At 43.0% G+C, this 25,400-nt stretch overlaps 1 protein-coding gene across 4 annotated transcripts in view; it reads right to left on the bottom strand.

Annotated features, from left to right (window-relative positions):
• Window positions 1-25,400, bottom strand: part of cpm (carboxypeptidase M) — a 113,533-nt gene that overhangs the window by 71,097 nt on the left and 17,036 nt on the right. For all 4 annotated transcript variants that reach the window (XM_060903026.1, XM_060903027.1, XM_060903028.1 and 1 more), the window contains exon 3: window positions 5,977-6,074. In XM_060903026.1, the coding sequence (XP_060759009.1) occupies window positions 5,977-6,074 (98 nt within the window). The remainder of the gene's footprint in view (window positions 1-5,976; window positions 6,075-25,400) is intronic.

The raw sequence follows: 25,400 nt of genomic DNA, 5'->3' as shown, positions 1-25,400 counted from the left end.
AGTGCTTTTTCATTTTACCAATGAGTTCACTCTATAGTCCTCTATATATAGAATTCCCTAGATAGTGAGTAGGGAGTAGCGAATGAGTGAGTGAATTCAGACACAGCACTGGTGTCATGAGACTAATATGATTGACATTGTAAGTAGACGAGAGGTGGTATATGAGATCGACCCTTTCTGTTCAGGAAGTGTTATAGTTATTCCAGTTAGAGACATAAATGCTCTTCTTTATGCTTCGATGTTCAGTTGTTGTTTCTCTGTCCAGATGGTGTGGATGTTGCTTCCAAAATATGTTGCATGCTTACTGCTTAAAAATATGCAATTATTCTAAAATGGGTATACACGAAACTTGGAAAAGTTCTAAAGAAACATGAAACTGAGAAAATACTGATGTGGATATTTAGTATTATGCTTACAATCAGGCTGAATAGAGACAAGATCAACTGTGAGCTACTGCTCACTTGTATATCCCCCGCTCTCGCTTACATCAGAATGCAAGCAATCGAAGGAACAGGACACTTATTATGAATGTTGACTTCAACAAATAATTAACCCTGAAACAAGTAAGTAAAGAGCAGTGTCTCCCCCTAAGGATTTCAAATAGCATCCTGGTAAACTGTCATTTTGAAACAGCATTTTGCTTCATGAAACAGTGTCAAAATCCACGCTATATGTTTTGTAAATACATTCAGTCGGTAAACAGGAAGTCGATGTGCGACAGACATGAAAATGGTAAACACAATATAGAACCCCAAGCTGAAGCTCGCTACCAAATATCAAGCAGGTGAGATTTGTAGTTGATGAGAAAAGTGTTACGAATATTGTAAATCTATGCTATATGTTTCTGTGGCAATGGGGGCGTGGCCAAGCAGCAGTTTGTGAATGGAGGGCGGGGTCAGGGAAGGTAAGTGGCCAAGTCACTGCACCTGATGTCAATTAATGTGTGTGTGTGTTTGTTTGTTGCAGGGATGGAGCATAAAAGGAGGGGGAAAGCAGAGAAGAGCTGACTCCTGATCAGAACGCATGTGTGTGTGGGAGTGAGTAAATAAATAAATAGCACATGTGTGAAGCTAAAAAGCTTAATAAAATAAAGTTTGCAAGAACTTCAGTTCCCACTTGCTGTGCTTCTGTACTCCACCCACATCAGGAATCTACTACAGTTTCATAAATACATTCAGCCGGTAAACAGGAAGTTGACGTGTGACAGACCTGAAAACTGTATACATGGTATAGAACCCCAAGCTGAAGCTCGGTACCAAATTAACGAAGGTTGGTGTACTGATATCACGGTTCTAAACAAATCATGCAGTCCTCATCTGGAGACATTATTCATAAACTGCAAACCGTTTTATGCGCCGCAAGAGTTTTCCTCGTTTATTCTGGTTGGAGTTTATATCCCTCCTCAGGCTTATGTTACTGAGGTGTTACAACACCTGGCTGACCAGATAAACAACGTGGAGAAAAAACACCCGGACTCTTTGCTCATTGTTTTGGGGGACTTTAACAGAGCAAACCTCAGCCACGAACTGCCAAAATATAAACAGCACATTAAGTGTCCCACCAGGGACACTAAGGCCCTGTCCACACGGCAACGGATTCAGGTGACTCCGATACAACTGATTATCGTTTAGGCCTGGCGTCCACACGGCACCGGCGTTTCGGGTGCCCAAAACGCAATCTTTTTGAGAACGGGTTCCAGAGTGGAAAGATCTGGCAACGTTGCCGTTGTGAAGTCGTCTGGATGAGTAGAACGGATTTGTTTACGATGACGTCACAACCACATGACTGTGAGTGCTTCACGCCGGGTAGAAGTGTAATGAATATCACCAGGAAAAAGCCTTACAGAGTACTAGTGAGAGTGAAACACGAGCTTGGATATTATTATTATTATTATTATTATGTTCAGTGTTAGTTCACAGTAGTAATGCAAGAAGCAGAATAGTGACAGTAATAGTGAAGCAAAAACATGCAATTGTACAAACACTGCAGCTCTACAGCAAAATATTCATTTATGAAATGGTCTGATTCTTAACACCAGTAGTGCCAATGATCTCATTGCGATGCGAGTTGTCAACAAATCCTATAACTTGGTTCATGAAACGCGCTTACAAAATATTTTCACTGTGAATATTTGTGTAATGGTGCAATCCCACCAGCAAAAATAGGGGGAAAAAGGAGCGATCTCACCTCTTCAGATGTTGATTTAAGTCCGACAATACATTCCTCAAAAAGGGCGTAGAGGAGCAAATTAATCCAATTTATTCCGGACCATTAAAGACGCCGCCTTCCGCGTAGAATCATACGTCATCCTCGCCGCCATATTGAAGAGGTCAAAGCGGAGAATAAAGATTAGCTGCGTTTAACTGTACCAACAGGTTTACCGTCCAAACGAGATCATATGGGATTACCTTTCACAGGTGAGAAACAACAAATTAATCCATCAACGTGTAGCATTCAATTTATTCCGGACCATTGAAGACGCCGCCTTCTGCATAGAATCATACGTCATCCTCGCCGCCATTTTGGATAGGTCAAAGCGGAGAATAAAGATTAGCTGCATTTAACTGTACCAACAGGTTTTCTGTCCAAACGAGATTACATGGGATTACCTTTCACAGGTGAGACTGGATAAATACTTTTCATTGTATTTGGTCATTATAATGTAATTTTACGAACAGATTTTCCTGACTTTGTGGCTAATATGAAGTCTCGCGCATAATAGTTTATGCGCATGCGTCATTACTACTTCTATTGTTCTGGTGTCTCCGAAGGGACCGTCTTACAGCGCCCCTAGAGGTGTGGCATGTGTATTGCATCGTTTTCAGCAAGCGTTGCGTTGCCATATGGACCTGATATTTTACTGATTGTTGCCCATTTGGACGCGATATATTTTTAAATAACATCTCGTTGCCGTTGTCGTGTGGATGTAGCCTAACACTCTGGACCATTGATACACTGTTTTAAAGGACTCATACCACTCTGTCCGTGCAGCCTTGGGACTATCTGATCACTGCATTGTTCATCTTATCCCGGCCTACAGGCAGAAGCTGAAATCTGCTAAGCCTGTAGTCAAGACGGTGAGGAGATGGTCCAATGAGGCCAAAGTGGAACTACAAGCCTGCTTTGACTGCACTGATTGGAGTGTTTTTGAGGCTGCAGCTTCAGACCTGCATGAACTGACTGATACCGTGACATCTTACATCAGTTTTTGTGAGGATGTGTGTGTGCACACCAAGACCTTCCACACATACAATAACAACAAACCCTGGTTCACTGCAAAACTCAGGCAGCTTCGCCAGGCCAAGGAGGAGGCCTACAGAAGTGGGGACAGAGTCCTGTGCAAACAGGCCAGAAACACACTGACAAAAGAGGTGAAAGTAGCAAAGAGGAGCTACGCTGAAAGGATCAAAAACAGCCTTTCAGCCAATGATCCGGCGTCAGTGTGGAGAGGCCTGAAGAATATCACCAACTACAGGAGACCATCCCCCAACACTGCAATGAACCATCAACTGGCTGACGAGTTGAATGTGTTCTACTGCAGATTTGACACATTCACACCTCTCCCCCCCCAGACATTAAAGACCCATTTACACCCCCTGCTATTCTGCCTCCTCTCACCTCTGACCCCACACCAGCACTCAAGATCTGTGAAGAGGATGTTTGTCAGCTTTTTCACAGACAGAAGATCAGGAAGGCACCCGGCCCAGACAGTGTGTCACCCTCCTGTCTGAAGGTCTGTGCTGATCAGCTGGCCCCCATCTTCACCCAGATCTTCAATAGATCCTTGGAGCTGTGTGAAGTCCCCTCATGCTTCAAACGCTCCACAATAATCCCGGTTCCCAAGAAAACCACCATCACAGGCCTGAATGACTACAGGCCTGTAGCCCTCACATCTGTAGTCATGAAGTCCTTCGAGAGACTGGTGTTGTCACACCTGAAGGACATCACAGACCCCCTGCTGGACCCCCCTGCAGTTTGCCTATCGGGCAAACAGGTCAGCAGATGATGCAATCAATATGGGACTGCACTACATCCTGCAACACCTTGACTCTGCAGGGATCCTGTTCGTGGACTTCAGTTCGGCTTTCAACACCATCGTTCCAGACATCCTCCACACCAAGCTCACCCAGCTCACTGTGCCCTCCTCCACCTGTCAGTGGATTATAAACTTCCTGACTGACAGGAAGCAGCAGGTGAGGCTGGGGAGCATCACATCCAGCACCCGGACTATCAGCACTGGCACCCCCCAGAGGTGTGTGCTCTCCCCACTGCTATTCTCCCTTTACACCAACAATTGCACCTCAAGAGACCCATCTGTTAAACTGTTAGATGACACAACAGTCATCGGCCTCATCCGAGATGGTGATGAGTCTGCATACAGACGGGAGGTTGAACGGCTGGTCTGTTGGTGCGGTCAGAACAATCTGGAGCTGAATACGCTCAAAACTGTGGAGATGACAGTGGACTTTAGGAGGAGCCCCCCCCCCACACCCTGCCACCCATCACCAACAACACTGTGACTGCTGTTGAAACCTTCAAGTTTCTGGGCTCCACAATCTCCTGGGACCTGAAGTGGGAGACCAACACAGTCACCATCATCAAAAAGGCCCAGCAGAGGTTGTACTTTCTGCACCAGCTCAGGAAGCTCAACCTGTCTAAGGAGCTGCTGACACAATTCTACTCTGCCATCATTCAGTCTGTTCTCTGCTCTTCCATCACTGTTTGGTTTGGATCGGTCACCAAGCAGGACAAGAACAGACTACAATGGACAATAAGGTCTGCAGAGAAAATTACTGGTGTCAGCCTGCCCTCCATCCAAGACCTGTACCTGTCCAGAGTCAGGAAACGGGCAGATAACATCTCTGCAGACCCATCACACCCTGGTCACAAATTGTTTAAACTTCTCCCCCCAGTAACATCAACTGTGAAATATCTGCACACTCATACCATCATTCTGTGCACACTGTATATTTCTATTTACTAAGTCATCCTTGCATTATGCACCATTTTACACCAAAAGATTTTTAAAAAAGATATATATATATATATATATATATATATATATATATATATATATAAATAAAAAACACATTTTTTTCCTTGTCTATACATATATTTACCCTTCTACATGTACATAGCTTTTTGTTTTGTTTTTTGTCTACGCTTTTTTTATCTGTTTTTACTAAGAGAGCTAAGTGAAACCGGAGTCAAATTCCTCGTGTGTGTTCACATACCTGGCAATAAAAGTGATTCTGATTCTGAAATATCAAGCAGTTGTGATTTGTAGTTGCTGAAAAAGGTGTTACAAAAATTTTGTAAATCAATGCTATATGTTTCATGAATACATTCAGTCAATAAACAGGAAGTTGTTGTGTGACAGACCTGAAAATGGTTTACACGGTACAGAACCCCAAGCTGAAGTTTGATACCAAGTACCAAGTGGTTATGATTTGTGGTTGCTGAGAAAAAGGGTGTTTCAGATGGACGGAGATACGGACGGATGGACAGACAGAGGTATGGATGCAGGGGTATAATAACACAAAAGGAGGGACACCCAGAAACATGAAAACGCACAAACAAAGATATTAAAGACACTGAAAAAAGTTACACTCTGACTCACACACACATACACCCTTGTTTTCTGCTAAAGTGTCACACTCCACTGCTCCTCTCTGAGCTTCTGGATGTCTCCACTGGCTAGAACAGTCATCTCATATGAAACAGACCCCAAACAAAACACATCCATTTGCACCCCCATGCAGTGCAAATGTAGCATCCCTTTAAAAGAAGACGGACATGGAAGACTGGCCCCGTTTGCTTTGGGTCGAGGGCATTTCCTGAAATGTTTCATCGCCTCTGTTATATCAAGAGAGCACTTTATTTGCTACGGCATAAAAATGGCCACAATGGTTTCCAAGAGTAATGAATATAGACTGAGATGTTTGACTACAGGGTGTGTGTGTGTTTTTGTCTCACCTCATTACCATGCATGTTACCAACGTATTTGAATTCAGGAATGCCGACACGATGCTCTCTCGGATGTTGACCCAGTATTAGCACCCAAAGCTCTCTTCCTGCAAAACAAAACAAATGCCCGTCATCTAGCAGTAAGATCCCACAGTGGATGGATAGAATGGCAGAAGACAAGATTAGTGTCTCATTGTTTTCAATTTCTTCAAAAAGACAAGTAAATTTTATTTTTTTCCAATGAGGTTTGGACAAGCACCAACCCAGTGTCACATCAATTCATACATTCATTCTTTCCCTCACTCTCTCAGCTTCTTCTTTCAGTTCTCCATTCTGTATGTCATGCCACTCAACACACTCATATTCACACAGCGAGTCAGAGCATGTTAGAAATCCACAAGACGAGCTGAGGACAGGAAGCCTATTCATTAACTCTCTGCTCTCCAGCCCTCCAACCCAGATACAAAATGTTTACCAGATGTTCCAAAGCACAAATAATGAGTTTAACAACATGAAATTTTGTATGCTTGGCTCACTATCTAACAGACATAATCATCAAGACGGAGTTAATACATTGGATATCTTAAGATGAAGTTTATAACTGTACATGTATATATAAAAGATGCCATGGACAGAGCATTACTAAGCAGTGAACAGAAACTCTTCTGCTCTGTGGAAAGATCACACACAGGTCATGTTGTGTATTTATACATTAAAACTGTTTTCTATGCAATCACCATTCTCTCTTATGGTAAAATTTCAAAAGAAAGTGACCACGCAAACTGTCCATAACTGATTAATTCAGTGTTACAGTGAATCCTAAAAACATTATTATTATCACAAAGCCTGAGTACAGCTTGTATGGGAAACAAATCCATTACTCGTACTTATGCCACTCCTGCGGGAAATCAGCCAATCCACCTATAGGGCAAATTTTAAGGATGTAGGAGGAAAACAAGAATATGCAAAGAAATCCCATGTAGACAGAGAAAAAACATGTACAACTCTGCACAGACAATAACCAGAGTTCAAAACTGAACCCCAGACCCTGGAGCCACTTGCATTTCCTCGAATAAAAATTCTTCTCATTAGCTCGTGAATAATGGAGCAGATTTTACATTTGATCTGGGTTTGCTTGTTTTACTTTTGCAATTATCTTAGAGGAACAATCATCGTTTCCGTTTTTGGTTGAGAGTACACTGTGCACATTCTGGCTTATTTTATTTTACAACCCCGATTCCAAAAAAGTTGGGACAAAGTACAAATTGTAAATAAAAATGGAATGCGATAATTTACAAATCTCAAAAACTGATATTGTATTCACAATAGAACATAGACAACATATCAAATGTCGAAAGTGAGACATTTGAAATTTCATGCCAAATATTGGCTCATTTGAACTTTCATGACAGTAACACATCTCAAAAAAGTTGGGACAGGAGCAATAAGAGGCTGGAAAAGTTAAAGGTACAAAAAAGGAACAGCTGGAGGACCAAACTGCAACTCATTAGGTCAACTGGCAATAGGTCATTAACATGACCGGGTATAAAAAGAGCATCTTGGAGTGGCAGCAGCTCTCAGAAGTAAAGATGGGAAGAGGATCACCAATCCCCCTAATTCTGCACCGACAAATAGTGGAGCAATATCAGAAAGGAGTTCAAAGAGTTTGAACATATCATCATCTACAGTGCATAATATCATCAAAAGATTCAGAGAATCTGGAAGAATCTCTGTGCGTAAGGGTCAAGGCCGGAAAACCATACTGGGTGCCCGTGATCTTCGGGCCCTTAGACGGCACTGCATCACATACAGGCATGCTTCTGGATTGGAAATCACAAAATGGGCTCAGGAATATTTCCAGAGAACATTATCTGTGAACACAATTCACCGTGCCATCCGCCGTTGTCAGCTAAATCTCTATAGTTCAAAGAACAATCTGTATCTAAACACGATCCAGAAGTGCAGACGTCTTCTCTGGGCCAAGGCTCATTTAAAATGGACTGTGCCAAAGTGGAAAACTGTTCTGTGGTCAGACGAATCAAAATATGAAGTTCTTTATGGAAATCAGGGACGCCGTGTCATTTGGACTAAAGAGGAGAAGGACGACCCAAGTTGTTATCAGCGCTCAGTTCAGAAGCCTGCATCTCTGATGGTATGGGGTTGCATTAGTGCGTGTGGCATGGGCAGCTTACACATCTGGAAAGACACCATCAATGTTGAAAGGTATATCCAGGTTCTAGAGCAACATATGCTCCCATCCAGACGACGTCTCTTTCAGGGAAGACCTTGCGTTTTCCAACATGACAATGCCAAACCACATACTGCATCAATTACAGCATCATGGCTGCGTAGAAGAAGGGTCCGGGTACTGAACTGGCCAGCCTGCAGTCCAGATCTTTCACCCATAGAAAACATTTGGCGCATCATAAAACGGAAGATACGACAAAAAAGACCTAAGACAGTTGAGCAACTAGAATCCTACATTAGACAAGAATGGGTTAACATTCCTATCCCTAAACTTGAGCAACTTGTCTCCTCAGTCCCCAGACGTTTACAGACTGTTGTAAAGAGAAAAGGGGATGTCTCACAGTGGTAAACATGGCCTTGTCCCAACTTTTTTGAGATGTGGTGTTGTCATGAAATTTAAAATCACCTAATTTTTCTCTTTAAATGATACATTTTCTCAGTTTAAACATTTGATATGTCATCTATGTTCTATTCTGAATAAAATATGGAATTTTGAAACTTTCATATCATTGCATTCCATTTTTATTTACAATTTGTACTTTGTCCCAACTTTTTTGGAATCGGGGTTGTATTTCCCTTTTTGTTTTTCTTTTTTGTGTTTGTGTAGTTTGATGCTTGTTTTTTGTTTTTGTTTGAGTGTTTTGTCCACCGGTTGTGCCGTAGCTCCAGACCCAGTTTTGGGCGTTGGTTCCCTCCAGGCCTTGGTCCGCCATGGGTGATGCCTATGCTCCTCACTCTGAACTGTAGTGACTCGATGCTCTTTTAACACCGGAGTTGTCCAGTGCTCTGTATGGTGGTGCTTTTGTGCTTGGCGTGGTGTTCCGAGCAATGTTGCCTGGCGGCAGCGTGGCAGCTGTGGAGGTGGTGTGGGATTTATTTTCATGTGCCTTTTGGTGGGACTGTGGCTGCTACACCACTGGAATGACATCCTGACCTTCTTTTGGTGGACTTTTTTTTCTCCCCCTATAACTGTAAAGCGACCTTGGGTATGAGAAAGGCGCTATATAAATCTCATCTCATTATCTCTAGCCGCTTTATCCTGTTCTACAGGGTCGCAGGCAAGCTGGAGCCTATCCCAGCTGACTACGGGCGAAAGGCGGGGTACACCCTGGACAAGTCGCCAGGTCATCACAGGGCTGACACAGAGACACAGACAACCATTCACACTCACATTCACACCTACGGCCAATTTAGAGTCACCAGTTAACCTAACCTGCATGTCTTTGGACTGTGGGGGAAACCGGAGCACCCGGAGGAAACCCACGCGGACACGGGGAGAACATGCAAACTCCGCACAGAAAGGCCCTCGTCGGCCACGGGGCTCGAACCCGGAACTTCTTGCTGTGAGGCGACAGCGCTAACCACTACACCACCGTGCCGCCCATTATTATTATTATTATTATTATTATTATTTAATCGTGGGCATTAGCAACATTTCATTCATTCATTTACAGTAAACTGGTCAGGAACAGTGAGGGCAAAGTAAGAGCATGCGCTGAACAGTACGACTGTGTTCGAATGGCATTACATTCTCACATTCGTCTTCATCTAGTGGCAGTTTTGGGTGGAATCTATCAAGCGGAATGTTTTGGGTAAATGTGAAACATGAAAACCACATGCTCGCTAATGGACTAGGAACATGTGAAACTCCACTCAGACACTGAGTCTAGGATAAAACCAACCTATAGTACCTGCGGGACCACTGAACCACTATAGCTGGACCTAAAGCCATACATCACACACACGGCCCTGGTCACACTATTGGTCTCACTCCACAAAATGTCATGTCTAAGCTCCTATTAGATCATCCATCCATCATCCATAACCACTTATCCTGTGCAAGGTTGCGGGCAAGCTGGAGCCTATCCCAGCTGACTATGGGTGAGAGGCGGGGTACTCCCTGGACAAGTCGCCAGGTCATCGCAGGGCTGACACAGAGACAAACAACCATTCACACTTACATTCACACCTACGGTCAATTTAGAGCCACCAATTAGCCTAACCTGCATGTCTTTGGACTGTGGGGGAAACCAGAGCACCCGGAGGAAACCCACGCAGACAGGGAGAAAACATGCAAACTCCGCACAGAAAGGCCCTCATCAGCCGCTGGGCTCGAACCCGGACCTTCTTGCTGTGAGGCGACAGCGCTAAACACTACACCACCATGCCGCCCCTTGGAATTGTGTGGTTAAAATAAAAAGGGTTCAAAAATGTTTCATATTTTAGATTCTTGAAAGTAGCCAGCGTTTATCTTGATGACGCTTTGTACACTATTGTCATTATCTTAACCAGCTTCATGAGGTAGTCACCTGGAATGCTATTCCACACCATTCACACTCACATTCACACCTATGGTCAATTTAAAGCCACCAATTAGCCTAACCTACATGTCTTTGGACTGTGGGGGAAACCGGAGCACCCGGAGGAAACCCACGCGGACACGGGGAGAACATGCAAACTCCGCACAGAAAGGCCCTCGCCGGCCACTGGGCTCAAACCCAGAACCTTCTTACTGTGAGGTGACCCATGGTTCCATCTGTATGTGACATTCTCTGTAAATGACTTGAAGTTATTTCTAGTAGGCTGCTGTGTCCCAGCAGGTAAGAACTGGAGTCATTCAAAATTCTCTCTATGAAGGCCAAGTCTAACATATATAGGTGTAATACACAGACTTCTGAAACACTGAGGATTTTAAGATGTGCCATTTGGCCAAAGTTCATTTGACAATTTTCCGTAAACATTTACATCATGTACAGAATTTCAATTGCCTCCCTAAGCGGTGTTCCGATCCTGCTCAAGTTTTCAAGTTTTGCCACAAAGAGAGTGTTTACCTTGCTTGGATCATTGACAAACCTCGGTAAAGTGAATTTTAGAAACACCGAGTTTACACCACCACCTTATTTGAAGCAGAAGAGCTTCTTGTTGCTTCATTCAGATGCCTGGATAATGTGCACTAGAGGTGTGACAATTAATCGATCCCCGATCTATCAATCCATTTCAATCCGCGATTCAAAAATTGATTAAAATTTAATGAATCACGATTCACTAACAATACCTAATTTCATCCCGATAATCCTAGACGCATAACAAATTTCAACAAACGGCATAATTTTGATATTAGAAATTCGATTCAGTATCCGGAGCTGTACGTGGGTGCAGCCATGTTTATGGTTGCTATCTTGATCTTGCAAGATCACGCACTGCTTTGTGAACAACATGGCAGACAATTCAGAATTCCTGAAACCACCGGCTTTTAAAAGCCCAGTTTGGCGGCATTTCTTACAATCTCAGTGCCTTATGTACTCTCTGGACAATGAATGTTGTGTCTCAAGAGGTGGTGTTCACTTTAACACAAGTGACTGTATTTTTTTTTTTTAAAGATTGAGACAAAAGTTTTCATTGCTTTTTTGTTTCTTAGTGTTTTGCGGTTTGAAAATTAAAACGTGCCAAAAATGACTGAACTGTGATACATTCATAGTTACATTCAAAGTCAGTGGATTGACTGGAATCTGAATAAAGACTACAAAGGCAACACGACTTGTTTGTTTTTATTGCTCTACATTCCTAGGCTGACAGTTAACAGAATACTGACAATAATTTGCATCAGTTATAAAATGGAGGACAAAAAATGTGAATCGTGATTCAAATCGAATCGAAAGGTCAAAATCATGATTCGAATCGAATCATGAAAAAACTGAATCGTCACACTTCTAATGCGCACTAGGTCCCATTAAGCTCTCACTCCCTGTGATTTGTTAAGTTTAGGGTATTAGGAAAACAAAAATTATAGTACTGGGTACATCCAAGGATGTTTCAATTTTACCCCTTGTGCAACATATAATAGTCCACTTGCATGTGACGTCACAGCCGATCCAGATTGTAAACAGACGCCATCTTGTCAGTCAAACGCCATATTTCCGCCATCGCAATTTACCGACACTGACTTTCGTTGTTTTTCGCCCAAATCTGCAAATATTACCGTGCCACAATGCCGGAGAGTTGTATGGCATATAAATGCCACAACAGGAGAGGTCAGAAATCGGGAAGAAAGTTTCATAGGCTGCCACGGGACCCTGACAGGCGTGCAAAATGAATTGCTGCTATCAGCCGGGCCGATCCAAACAACAACAACAAGGCATGGGTACCGACTGGAAAGAACGATCACTGGCACCTGTGCAGTGACCATTTCATCTCAGGTTCGCCATGTATTTATTCCAGTATATCCATGTGGTATCAGTACCAGTCCTCAATACTTGAGTGACTTACCCGTCCAATGAGGATTGTTATTTTCTTGTTTACAAGATGCCACATCTGAGGGCGGCTGACAAATCCTGAATTTCTGTAAAGATAACTGTCCAGAGATTTATAAGCACGCGGTGCTTCACCACTGAACAGCGAGGGAAAGTTAATGAGGTAATTATACACATCTGGGTATTCCACCTCTGGCAGTTCAATATCCACTGACACGGTCCTGAAAACTACGTCCAGTAATCGATAAGGGTCACTAATCTGTAGGTCGTTTCTTTTAGACATATATCTAGTTATCTGTTCATTAGAAAAATGAGCCGTGTAGTCCGTCGGTTGAAATTGATCCATTTTGTATACGAGTGCAACAATATTCAGCTGTGTTGTTGACCGACAAGATGGCGGCTGTTTACATTCCAGCCGGGATTCAGTCACGTAACTGCAAGAGGTCTATTGGGACCAATAGCATGACCAGGGCCATAACTAAGTAGGTAGGTACTGTTGGTAGTCAGATGGATGTACTTTATTGATCCCCAAGAGAAACTGTGGGAAGACAGTATTCTCTATAAGTGGTATCTAATAAGATAGTCTTCTGCAACTCTGATATTCATCATTTTGAGTCTGGTTCCTCTTGAGGTTTCTTCCTCGTGTCGTCTGAGGGAGTTTTTCCTTGCCACCGTTGCCACAGGTGTGCTCGCTGGGGATAGACTGGGGATAAAATTGGCTCATGTTTTAAGTCGTTCAAATTCTGTAAAGCTGCTTTGCGACAATGTTTATTGTTAAAAGCGCTATTCAAATAAACTTGACTTGATATTTGGAGCCTACATTGTAGTTTCTTTCCTGGAATCTGAGTCATTTCATGATTTACACCTACAGTATGTACAACATTATTGGGATTGTTGTTACTTTGCCAATCTCAATCTCCACTTGAAAAACTTGAAAAGCTTCTCAGGAAATTTGACAGCCACATGCATCTCTGACGGAATGGCAGATATCTTGCTCTTTGCATTTCATATAACAATGTCAGGCCTATTGTTGGGGATTTCTCGGTCTGTGATTATGGGCACATCCCACAATAACGTAACTTGTTCATTTACTATCATCATTGCTGCCTGGTGAGTGTACCATATTTCAGATGTTGGTAGTTTGTAGTGCTTATATAATTTGATAAGTCCTCGAAAGTATGTCACCACCATACACTAAGAGTTTTAGTTCTGGACATGCACTGATTACATAGTTTATTGTTTCATCATATTTAAACCATATCCTGCATTTTGTTTCTCTCAGCTTTAACGATGGTCGGCAAGGTTTGGTTAAGCTCATGATCTACTATACTGATCTTTAAGTATATTAGTAGCCTGGTTGCAGTGCTGCAGGTTAGGAGCCTGTCAGGTCACTGAACAAAGCAGGACCAGTCATCCAGTCGGCTTCTGGATTAAGTGCAGATGTCCTTGAAGCTCACCTTCCTGCCAACTGCTCAAAGGTTATACTAGATGTTAATCTGGGAAGCTGGACAATCTGTTCAAGCTTTATAGGAAAGCATGGCCAGATCAAGATGAACATCCTACACACAGAGAGACCCAGGATTTTTCAGTGAAGGAAGTTTCCTTTGAAATTCCCAAACACTCAGAAATCCAGTATTGAATGAACTGCCAGTTGAAAAGCCTTACTGGCTGGATTAGGAAAGTCACCCAAGGTTTAATTAGCTTTAATCAGCTAAACCGTGGACAGACGTGAGACAGACGTCTCCCTGTGTTTGTTTAAAGTAATCTTTAGTTTTTCTTCCACACATAGAGGACCACCCAAAGGCTGGGAGATTGAGTGAAGCAGTCTTTGCATCCAATGGAATAAACATCAAAAAGAAGGACAGAAAAGTAGAAAGTGAAAGAGAGCAAGAGAGAAAAAAGGACAAGGAGGTGGGGGTGTTTGGCATGGCAGAGCCCCGTTCCCTCAATGCTGGTTTTGTGTTGAGCCAGGAAAGCAACCTGATCCAGTGGGTCACAAAATGCCATGTACTGGCACTACCAATGTGATATTCCAATGTGTCCATCACCTTATAATCCAGGAAAAGAAAACAGCAATGCATTCAACGTTTACAATAAATTATACAACCTATAATCCTGGAATTTCCAAAACAACATTGACTGGACTCTATATTATAAAATGTATACCATGGGATAATGAAATGCAGCTGTTTAATATTACAGGGAACTGAGGAGTTTTACACACCGCTCAAACCAAGGAAGGTTTTGAGGTTCAATACAGAGGTTATCATCATCATGAACAATTTTTCCCTCCAAGAGTCAATCCAAAGCAAGTCTGGCTGTTCATACTATTTTTTGTTACTAAATGAGATGCACTGTGATCCTGTGTGGTTGGCATACACGCCATTTTTTGAGCCTGAATGGCCGTTTCAATCAGCACGTTTAAAATGGAACTGATTTCACTTTCAAATCACAAACGAGAAGAGTGCATTTCGCGTTCCGGTCCAACCATGATAATACAGATCAGATCAAAGCACTCTTTCAGGGGGACACAGAAACGAGGAGATGCATCTCTGAAGTAAGGCTTTGTACATCTTCTGAATGCTCGAGTCAAGAGGCAGCACAATGACATCATCAGCCTCTACCTGTGCCAAACATGGTGAGAACAACGACGCAAAACCATGACCTGAAGGACACCATGTTATTTTAACACTTTGGGTGCATAAAAACTAAATAAAACACTGAGAACTCTATTTAGGGACAAACGCTAGTTTTGTACTTGTACCAAAGAAGGTTTTTTTAATGTTTTAAGTTCTAGGACACCTTCCTGGGGTATATGCAAAATGTCTCAAGAAAGCAAACCTTGTGCTAAATATAACTGCAACATTCAAAATTAGATTGATTTGGAATCATAAAAAAACCTTATCATTTTTATTATAAGGTGACACTGTCTTATCTCACCCTCCTACCCGGGTAGTTTCCCTTGTTCCGCCTTAATTAGTTTGTGTATTGATGTGTTTGGTTGTGTCAGTTCTGACCCTTGGTTAGTCTTCTGACTTCTCAGTTTTACTTTACATTTCCTAGTTTTGACTCTGTCTGCTGCTTTGTTTATAATTATGGATTATACTCTGTTAACTGCCTGTATTTTGACCTCAACTAGCTACAATTCTTAGATTTGCCTGAATAAACCTCACTCCATTTACACACTTCAACCTTATGTTACACAAGACTACAGATGCTACCAGTGGATGAAGGTGACTCCACTAGATAAGTGTGAGGCAGTGAGTTCAAATGACTGGAAGTGGTGGTAACGTGAGAGCAACACACTGGCAATGAAAGCTGCTTTACCACCCAGGCAAAAAGTTTGCATTCCTAGGAGGTTGCAGTGTTCCTCCAAGCCTAATGAAGGCATTCACTTTCTGGCTCTGACATTGGGAGTAAGAGTCAGGACAGAAAAAAACTTGGTGGGTCTGTCTTCTCTGTGAACCTGGCTGATCAATCTGTCTGCTATTAGCCCTTTTCCACTAAGGCAGTTCCAGGGCCGGTCAGTGCCTAATCTCAAGCCAATCTTTGCATTTTGACAGCCAAAGAACTGGCTCTCAGCCAGGAAAACTGGTTCCAGAGCAGCACCAATACTTTACTGGTCTCAAACCAAGAACTGATTATGTTAGGGGCTAGACGTGGGAATATCCCGACTAGACCCCGAAGCCGCCGCCAGGCGCCGCTAAAACCGCCATTTAGAATTTGAGCCGCCGCCAGCCAATAATTTTGTAAGCCAATTTGAGCCGCTATCTAATAAAATTTGGCTGAGCCACTAAGAATTGTGTACATCAAATAATGGGTTTATCCACATCATGAGCTACAAGAAAAGTGACACAAACATGATCAACTGTACACACTAGTAGTAACACAATAGAGACGTATAGGCATACACTGTAGAGATTTAGAACTGATATCACAGCACAGAGAGCCACCACAAGCTTGCCGTTGTGACTACCTGTCTGGCTTCCCGCCCCTCACACCGTTACCACGATACACTGGGGAACCCGGGAACCCACCCAGAGCATCAATCGACTCCGATATCGACGAGATGGCTGCATTCTTTGCCGCTGCTGCTGAGGGAAAGTGTAAAGGTATTTTTTTGTTTGTTTGTTTGTTTCACATACTTCGAGATTGATAAAAAAAAAAGTACTCCACCACTCTACTTTCATCATAGTAAGATAGCTGCCAGTCCTTCACTTGTCATTGCTAGTGAGAGTAGATAGCTAGATGCCTTCCTCGAACAATCCAGATTAGCTTATTATTAGCATTGAACTACAATCTTGCTAGATTTATATTTACAATGAAGTAAGAGACCAGGGGACCTGTGGTAATTTGCTATTTATTCCCCCCATTTGTTTGATCCGTTCGCCCGGATATATGCCACACAGTGACGTCCAGTATCAGCCATTTGTAGCCATAAACATTTTGGTGGCTGCAGCAGCCATTAAGGTTTTGGCTGAGTCAGCTAGCCAGCCAATAATTTCATCAGCCAGCCATTATCCTGAAAACAAACGGCTTCGGGGTCTAATCCCGACCAACAAGTCCAGCTAAAACTTTGTGACTGGCATTTTAAAAAAGAAACCGAGCTAGTGTAGTGTCTAGTCTGATTAATCCAAAGAAGAAGAATAAAAAGAGACGATGTACTCCGTCATTGTTGTGGTGCTTGTTGCTAGCGGTGCTAGGTGTGGCAGGTTGGGTGTGCTAGCGGGTGGGAAAGCAGAGATCTATAAACTGACGTAATGGCATGGCTCTATAGTGGCTGTCTGGCCTGTGGAAAATCAAAACACAATTTGAACCAGCCAAGAACTAGCACCTGTTTCGTGTTGGTGGGAAAGAGGTATATGTTGACCAACCTGACCACTCAGTACATTCTTGGATAAAGCAAGCTCATATTTATGAGCATGTTTACACACTTGCACCTAGTCCCTAAGCTTGAATCTCAGTATCATACAGACACCCACATTGCTATTTTGTCAGTTAGACAATGTAGTTCAGAATAAAACCCTGATGACACACTGCAAAATAAAATTAAATTAAAAAGGTGCGAAGGCTTGCATGTTTGTGCATATAAGCATCCATATCTGTATAAACATTTTTGAAATGTATGTTATTGATATATTAAGTATTTTTTTATTATTAATATTAAGGTTATTACTACTTTTTTTTTGGTCTCCAGGACTACCGGTACCACTCCTTGGATTAAGTAAATAGACAATAAGCCTTGTTATTTTACTTCTTTTTCAGCCTTTTGTTAATACCAAGTGTTCTGCTGTACGTTATGTACATTTTCTGCAACTAATAAAAAATTTTAATTAATTTAAAAAAAAAACCCTGGACCAAACAACTGAGGTTTTGCTCTGAATCTCCTGAAGTTCAGTTCCACCTGGCTGTAGTGGATTCTGAGAACTGTACACACTGTCCAACACGTCCTCAGAGATCTTTTATGGAAAACAAACCAACAATTAAACAAGATTGCCATCTTTCAATGACCATGTCAAAAACAATGGACAATTACACTTCCATTTCCCAACCATAAGTTGTGAACAAACTGAAAAACAGAGAAATCATGTGAAATCTTCTGAAGTTCTTGTGAACAATTCTAATCAGAACATTGTAAGCTGATGGTTTTGTGTGTTACATTACATTACATTCATGGCATTTAGCAGATGCTTTTATCCAGAGTGACGTACAACATACCCAGAGCAGCCTGGGGAGCAGTTGGGGGTTAGGTGCCTTGCTCAAGGGCACTTCAGCCATTCCTGCTGGTCCAGGGAATCAAACTAGTGACCTTTTGGCCCCAAAGCTGCTTCTCTAACAATTAGACCATGGTTAATTAAGCAGACATTAATGTGTAAATTATGTAAGTAAATAGTTAAGTGTGGAAGTGTTAATTAACTTACTAATACGATATGCCATGATGAGTAAATCTGAAACAGTTATGCCTTTATGTAGTATACCCAGAGTTACAAAATGGCACTATTTGATATTGTTTCTCGACACATATAATTCATATTTACTACTAAGTGTTTCAAAAGTATTCTGAGATAATCACTTAATCCTAGCATGGCCGATCTTGTATTCGGTCACCTTCAGTGTCATGAAAATTGCTTAAAGGATATGGGACATGAAACATAAATGCACGCTATATCAGTTTCTTTCCATTAAAAATATGAATTAATTGCATCAACAAATACAAAATCATCTATTAAATTCAGCAAAATCGTTATATTCGTGATGATTATATGGCATTTCTGCTCGACTTCCGATATGCATTTTCTACAACCGGAAGAGCCGCTGTCACGTGATCATCTCATCTCATCTCATTATCTCTAGCCGCTTTATCCTTCTACAGGGTCGCAGGCAAGCTGGAGCCTATCCCAGCTGACTACGGGCGAAAGGCGGGGTACACCCTGGACAAGTCGCCAGGTCATCACAGGGCTGACACATAGACACAGACAACCATTCACACTCACATTCACACCTACGGTCAATTTAGAGTCACCAGTTAACCTAACCTGCATGTCTTTGGACTGTGGGGGAAACCGGAGCACCCGGAGGAAACCCACGCGGACACGGGGAGAACATGCAAACTCCGCACAGAAAGGCCCTCGCCGGCCCCGGGGCTCGAACCCAGGACCTTCTTGCTGTGAGGCGACAGTGCTAACCACTACACCACCGTGCCGCCCGTCACGTGATCATACGTCACAAAAACTTTCGGGCACAGCACAAGCGGGTAGATTAATGGAGAAGTGGATGACAAGAAAATTGTTTTTATAGTCTTTAAAGTACATTGGACATCATACATTGGACATCATGGTGTATTGTGCTGCTTATGGTTGCAATAATTCCAATGAGAAATGCCCTGGAGTAAGTTTTTTTTGCATTCCCCAAGGACCCGAAGCTGAGGAAAGTGTGGGCTCACTACTGCCGTAGAAAAAAATTTGCACCTACTGTTTCCGGACCATTTCACAGAGGATTCTTTCAACTTTAATACTCAGGTACTGAACGAAATTAATTGCCAAGCCAAATTTACCTTCACTCGGAGTTGTACCATTATTTTTTAGACAGGGCGGACGAACCAGGGCATTCGCCCGCCTGGCCGTGCCCGACAAGGAGCGCTCTCGGCCGGCTTGGGAGGCAGACGGCAGACCCTCCTGGAAGTGTGGTTTTACCATGGGCCTCATGCAGAAAAATGCCGAGGTGCATTCGCTAAGCGACTGAAAGCCGAGGTAAGGATTAGTATTATAATTTTGGGTGTATCAGTTATTGATTATCATAATTCTGACTCGTTTCGCCATTTTGAACGTTTTCATCTCGGACTCTGGAAGCATTGTATCTCAATCAATCTCGAAAAATATCAGCAAAAAAAAATAGCTTGCAACGGACTTTAGCTAGATCTATGATGAACTTTCAATGTATGATACAAAAATAATACTTCTTTCAACAGATCATTAGCCTTTGAGCAGAATTGTTTTTAACTTACCAGGAAGTGTTATCGAGCCGACCGCTTTCAGTTTCATGGGGACTGAATGAACTCTCACTCTCAGAATCATCTGACCCGTCAGAGTAAAGACAAGATCCATGTTCATGTGAATTTCCAGCTATCGGTTCGAATTGATAAGGTCTAACTTCACATCTCTGTGAAACATCGGGAATATCACTGTCGATGGTGTCCATTTCGGTAACCTGTTTACATTAGATTCCCAAGCGCTGGCTCCTTGGAAAGTTTTTGTTACGTCACGGGTCACGTGACCACCTAGCTCATTAACGAATCCTTGTTTTACGCTGATGTATAAAAAAACTTGAATAAATGTGATGATTTTCACATTTTTGACGCCCTGCAGTGATTTAGATGGCATTTCTTATGTCCTTTATACATAATTATACCCAGAAAAAAATCCATGTCCCATATCCTTTAAAGATACTCCAGTGAACTTCCTACTAATATAAGATCACTAGTGTGTGCTGTTGTTTCTGGAAAGCCACACAGGACATGATAGGCAGACGCATGTGTCAAAACAGCAATCAGATTTTGTGCGTCAATAGTGACTAAATATAACGAAATTTTACAATGCATGTAAGATGAGTGTACCTACTCTAACTGCACCCACCAATATTTCAACACTTCCTTGAAAAGTATGGGAAGGGTAGAGGTACGAGGAACAGTAATTACCTCTCTGACAGGACGCTCTTACACAGGCAGTCAGAATCCAGCCTGTTGCATGGACTGCCATGTTACATTATATAAACAAATGCACTGAAGTACCGTAACAAAAAGAGCTATCCTTATCTTCTCCCATCTTGGTGATTTCCATAGATCATTTTCTAGATGATGTTTCGAGATCATCAAATGCAGCCTAAATGAACATCACAAGAGTTAGACTTTTGAGTAAAACATTTCTCTCCATTTTACAGCAGTGCAACATAACTACAAATGTACCGTATAATACCAAACTTTGTGTTAAAATCCTTCAATAAAACCACTAGCTTTTGCTGACCAAAGCAAGCCAAACCAAGATCTGTTTTGCTGCAAGTCATCCATGTTGTAGTAATCCTAGTCCACACCTTAGTAAAAGACACAGAGAGACAAAAATTTCCCATCACGCTAAATATGATTACTCAAGTTTTTCTTTACTGTAACTGAAAGGATGGAAGAAAGTGAGAGACAGAATCAGCGAGCGAGAGAGAGAGAGAGAGAGAGAGAGAGAGAGAGAGAGAGAGAGAGAGAGGTGTAACAATATTACTGTTACTGAGGATAAAATTAAATAACTAAGGTTGTACCTAATTTAGAAGATGCCTTTTTTTTACATCCTGTGTAGATGTGGAGTGGACATTAAAAGATGCCTAATGTTCATATTTAGATCATAGCTATACCATACCACTTGGAGTTTATCTTTAATTGGCTGAATGAACTGCCATGATACGTTAATACAAAACAAGACAGGGGGAAAAAAAAAGTTCTACATCAAAACAGGTTATGTTTTCAGTAGCATATTAAGACCAACAATAAAATGAAGATTTTTAAAGTTCGAATAAATACAACTGTGAAAAAAATAACTACAGACACAAATAAATATACAAATGTATTTCATGGTATCTAATGTTGCACATGCTCACAATAGTTAGCCTAGGCTTTGGCTTTTGCCATGGGATTTTGCTATTGATGGCAGCATGGTGGTGCAGTGGTTAGCACTGTCGCTTCACACCAAGAAGGTTTTGGGTTCGATCCTCACAGCCGACGGGGGCGTTTCTGTGTGGAGTTTGCATGTTCTCCCTGTGTTTGCCTTTGCTTTCAGTATCTGGTGTGACCCCCTTGTGCAGCAATAATTGCAACTAAATGTTTCCGGTAACTGTTGATCAGTCCTGCACACCAGCTTGGAAGAATTTTAGCCCATTCCTCCGTACAGAACAGCTTCAACTCTGGGATGTTGGTGGGTTTCCTCACATGAACTGCTCGCTTCAGGTCCTTCCACAACATTTCGGTTGGATTAAGGTCAGGACTTTGACTTGGCCATTCCAAAACATTAACTTTATTCTTCGTTAACCATTCTTTGGTAGAACGACTTGTGTGCTCAGGGTCGTTGTCTTGCTGCATGACCTACCTTCTCTTGAGATTCATTTCATGAACAGATGTCCTGACATTTTCCTTTAGAATTCGCTGGTATAAGTCAGAATTCATTGTTCCATCAATGATGGCAAGCTGTCCTGGCCCAGATGCAGCAAAACAGGCCCAAACCATGATACTACCACCACCATGTTTCACAGATGGGATAAGGGTCTTATGCTGGAATGCAGTGATTTCCTTTCGCCAAACATAACGCTTCTTATTTAAACCAAAAAGTTCTATTTTGGACTCATCCATCCACAAAACATTTTTCCAATAGCCTTCTGGCTTGTCCATGTGATCTTTAGCAAACTGCAGACGAGCAGCAATGTTCTTTTTGGAGAGCACTGGCTTTCTCCTTGCAACCCTGCCATGCACACCATTGTTGTTCAGTGTTCCCCTGATGGTTGACTCATGAACATTAACATTAGCCAGTGTGAGAGAGGCCTTCAGTTGCTTAGAAGTTACCCTGGGGTCCTTTGTGACCTCACCGACTATTACACACCTTGCTCTTGGAGTGATCTTTGTTGGTCAACCACTCCTGGGGAGGGTAACAATGGTCTTGAATTTCCTCCATTTGTACACAATCTGTCTGACTGTGGATTGGTGGAGTCCAAACTCTTTAGAGATGGCTTTATAACCTTTTCCAGCCTGATGAGCATCAACAACACTTTTTCTGAGGTCCTCAGAAATCTCCTTTGTTCATCCCATTGATTGAAAACACCTGACTCTAATTTCACCTTCAAATTAACTGCTAATCCTAGAGGTTCACATAGTTTTGCCACTCTCAGATATGTAATATTGGATCATTTTCCTCAATAAATAAATGACCAAGTATAATATTTTGCCTCAGTTGTTTAACTGGGTTCTCTTTATCTACTTTTAGGACTTGTGTGAAAATCTGATGATGTTTTAGGTCATATTTATGCAGAAATATAGAAAATTCTAAAGGGTTCACAAACCTTCAAGCACCACTGTGGCAGCGGGGGCGTGGTCAATCGTCGGTCTGTGAATGGAGGGTGGAGTCAGGGAAGGTAAGTGGCAGAATCACTGCACCTGACGTGAATTAACCTGTGTTTGTGTGTCTCCCCCAGTGACCGCGCCCTTTAAAAAGAGAGAGAGAGAGCAGAGAAAGGGAGCTCTCTCCCCAACCAGAACACTTGTGTGTGTGCACGCGTGCGTAGCTGGGAGAGTGTGGAAAGCTGAAAAGCTATTAAGAAAAAGAGAGTTTTTGTAACACTAAGTTCTGGCCTGCCGTGCTTCCATGCTCCACCCACCTTCAACAATCCTTTACAGTGGTGCCAAAACCCGGGATGGTAGTACAGAAGAGAACAGCCCCATGGAGTCCTCGCCCTTCAAGGACCTGGTCCATGCCCTCGCCACAGCCCACCAGAGCCAGCACCAGGTGCTGGTCACCCTCCGGAAGGAGCAGGAACAACGGTTCGAAGCCCTGGTGCTGGTGCAGCAGGAAGATCACCAAGCGTTCCGGCGCCTCCTCACGTCGGCGGAGTCTACCATCACCACTGCCGCCGCGGACCCTCCCCGCCTCACCCTAACGAAGATGGGTCCGCAGGACGACCCCGAAGCCTTCCTCGCTCTTTTTGAGCAAACAGCAGAGGCGTATCAGGCTTTGGTGGACTCCGGCTGTAATCAGACCTCAATCCACCAAAGCCTGGTGCAAGACGAGGCATTGGGGAGAGCACAATTGGTGAAGGTGTTGTGTGTGCACAGGGATGTTCACAACTACCCTTTAGTGTCAGTCCACATTCTATTTCGAGGGGAGAAATTTAGAGTCAAGGCGGCAGTTAATCCTCGCCTTACCCACTCGATAATTTTGGGGACTGATTGGCCGGGATTTAGGGAATTAATGTCACATTTAGTGAAGAGTGGGGCCTGCCATAATTTAGCAGGGGGAGGTCCCGGTGTGGCATTGGAGGGAGCAGCTGTCACAGAGCCGTCTACATCATCACCGCGTCAGAGTGAGGAGCAGCCTGCTTCTCCTCCCTCTCTCAGGGAATCCCTCGTGGATTTCCCGTTAGAGCAGTCGCGAGACGAGACTCTGCGGCATGCGTTTGACCAAGTGAGAGTAATCGATGGTCAAATGCTCCAGCCAAATGCCACCCCATCCTTCCCCTATTTTTCCATTATTAAGGATAGGTTATACCGAGTGACACAGGACACTCAGACTAAGGAACCAATAATGCAGCTTTTAATCCCAAAGAGCCACCGGGAATTTATATTCCAGGCAGCTCACTTTAATCCCATGGCCGGACACTTGGGGCAGGATAAGACACTAGCCGGAATAATGGCCCGGTTCCATTGGCCAGGGATTCGCGGCGATGTCCGTAGGTGGTGTACGGCGTGCCGCGAATGCCAGTTAGTAAATCCAGCAGCCATTCCAAAAGTGCCTTTGTGCCCTCTGTCATTAATCGAGACCCCATTCGAAAGAATTGGGATGGATCTCGTCAGGCCATTAGATCGGTCAACACGAGGATATCGCTTTATTTTAGTTCTGGTGGACTATGCAACGCGATATCCGGAAGCAGTGCCTCTGCGCAATATCTCAGCACGTAGTATTGCAGAAGCGCTCTTCTGCGTCATCTCCCGAGTCGGAATCCCCAAAGAGATTCTGACAGATCAAGGCACTACGTTTATGTCATGCACACTGCGCAAACTGTATGGGTTACTGGGAATTAAGCCTATCTGCACCAGCGTTTATCACCCACAAACGGATGGCTTAGTCGAACGGTTCAACCGCACTCAAGAACATAATTCAGAAATTTGTAAACGAAGACGCACGCAACTGGGATAAATGGCTCGAGCCCCTGTTATTCGCAGTGCGAGAGGTCCCACAAGCCTCAACGGGGTTCTCCCCGTTCGAATTATTATACTGGCGTAAGCCACGTGGCATTCTAGATGTGCTGTGTGAAAATTGGGAGGAGGGACCTTCAACAAGTAAGAATGAAATTCAATACGTTTTTGACCTGCGCGCTAAACTCCACACACTCACGCACCTAACCCAGGAGAATTTGCGGCAGGCCCAAGACCGCGCCCTTTAAAAGGAGAGAGAGAGCAAAGAAAGGGAGCTCTCTCCCCAACCAGAACACTTGTGTGTGTGTGTGTGTGTGTGTGTGTGTGTGTGTGTGTGTGTGTGTGTGCGCGCGCACGTGTGTGGCTGGGAGTGTGTAGAAAGCTGAAAAGTTATTCATAAAAAGAGTTTTTGTAATACTCAGTTCTGGCCTGCCATGCTTCTATGCTCCACCCACCTTCAACAATCCTTTACACTATGTTAACATTAGCCGTGAACAAGG

Source organism: Neoarius graeffei, chromosome 21 (assembly GCF_027579695.1).
Source record: "Neoarius graeffei isolate fNeoGra1 chromosome 21, fNeoGra1.pri, whole genome shotgun sequence".
NCBI lineage: Eukaryota > Metazoa > Chordata > Actinopteri > Siluriformes > Ariidae > Neoarius > Neoarius graeffei.
The sequence above is the reverse complement of the archived record's forward strand: the minus strand, read 5'-3'. Positions and strand labels throughout refer to the sequence as shown.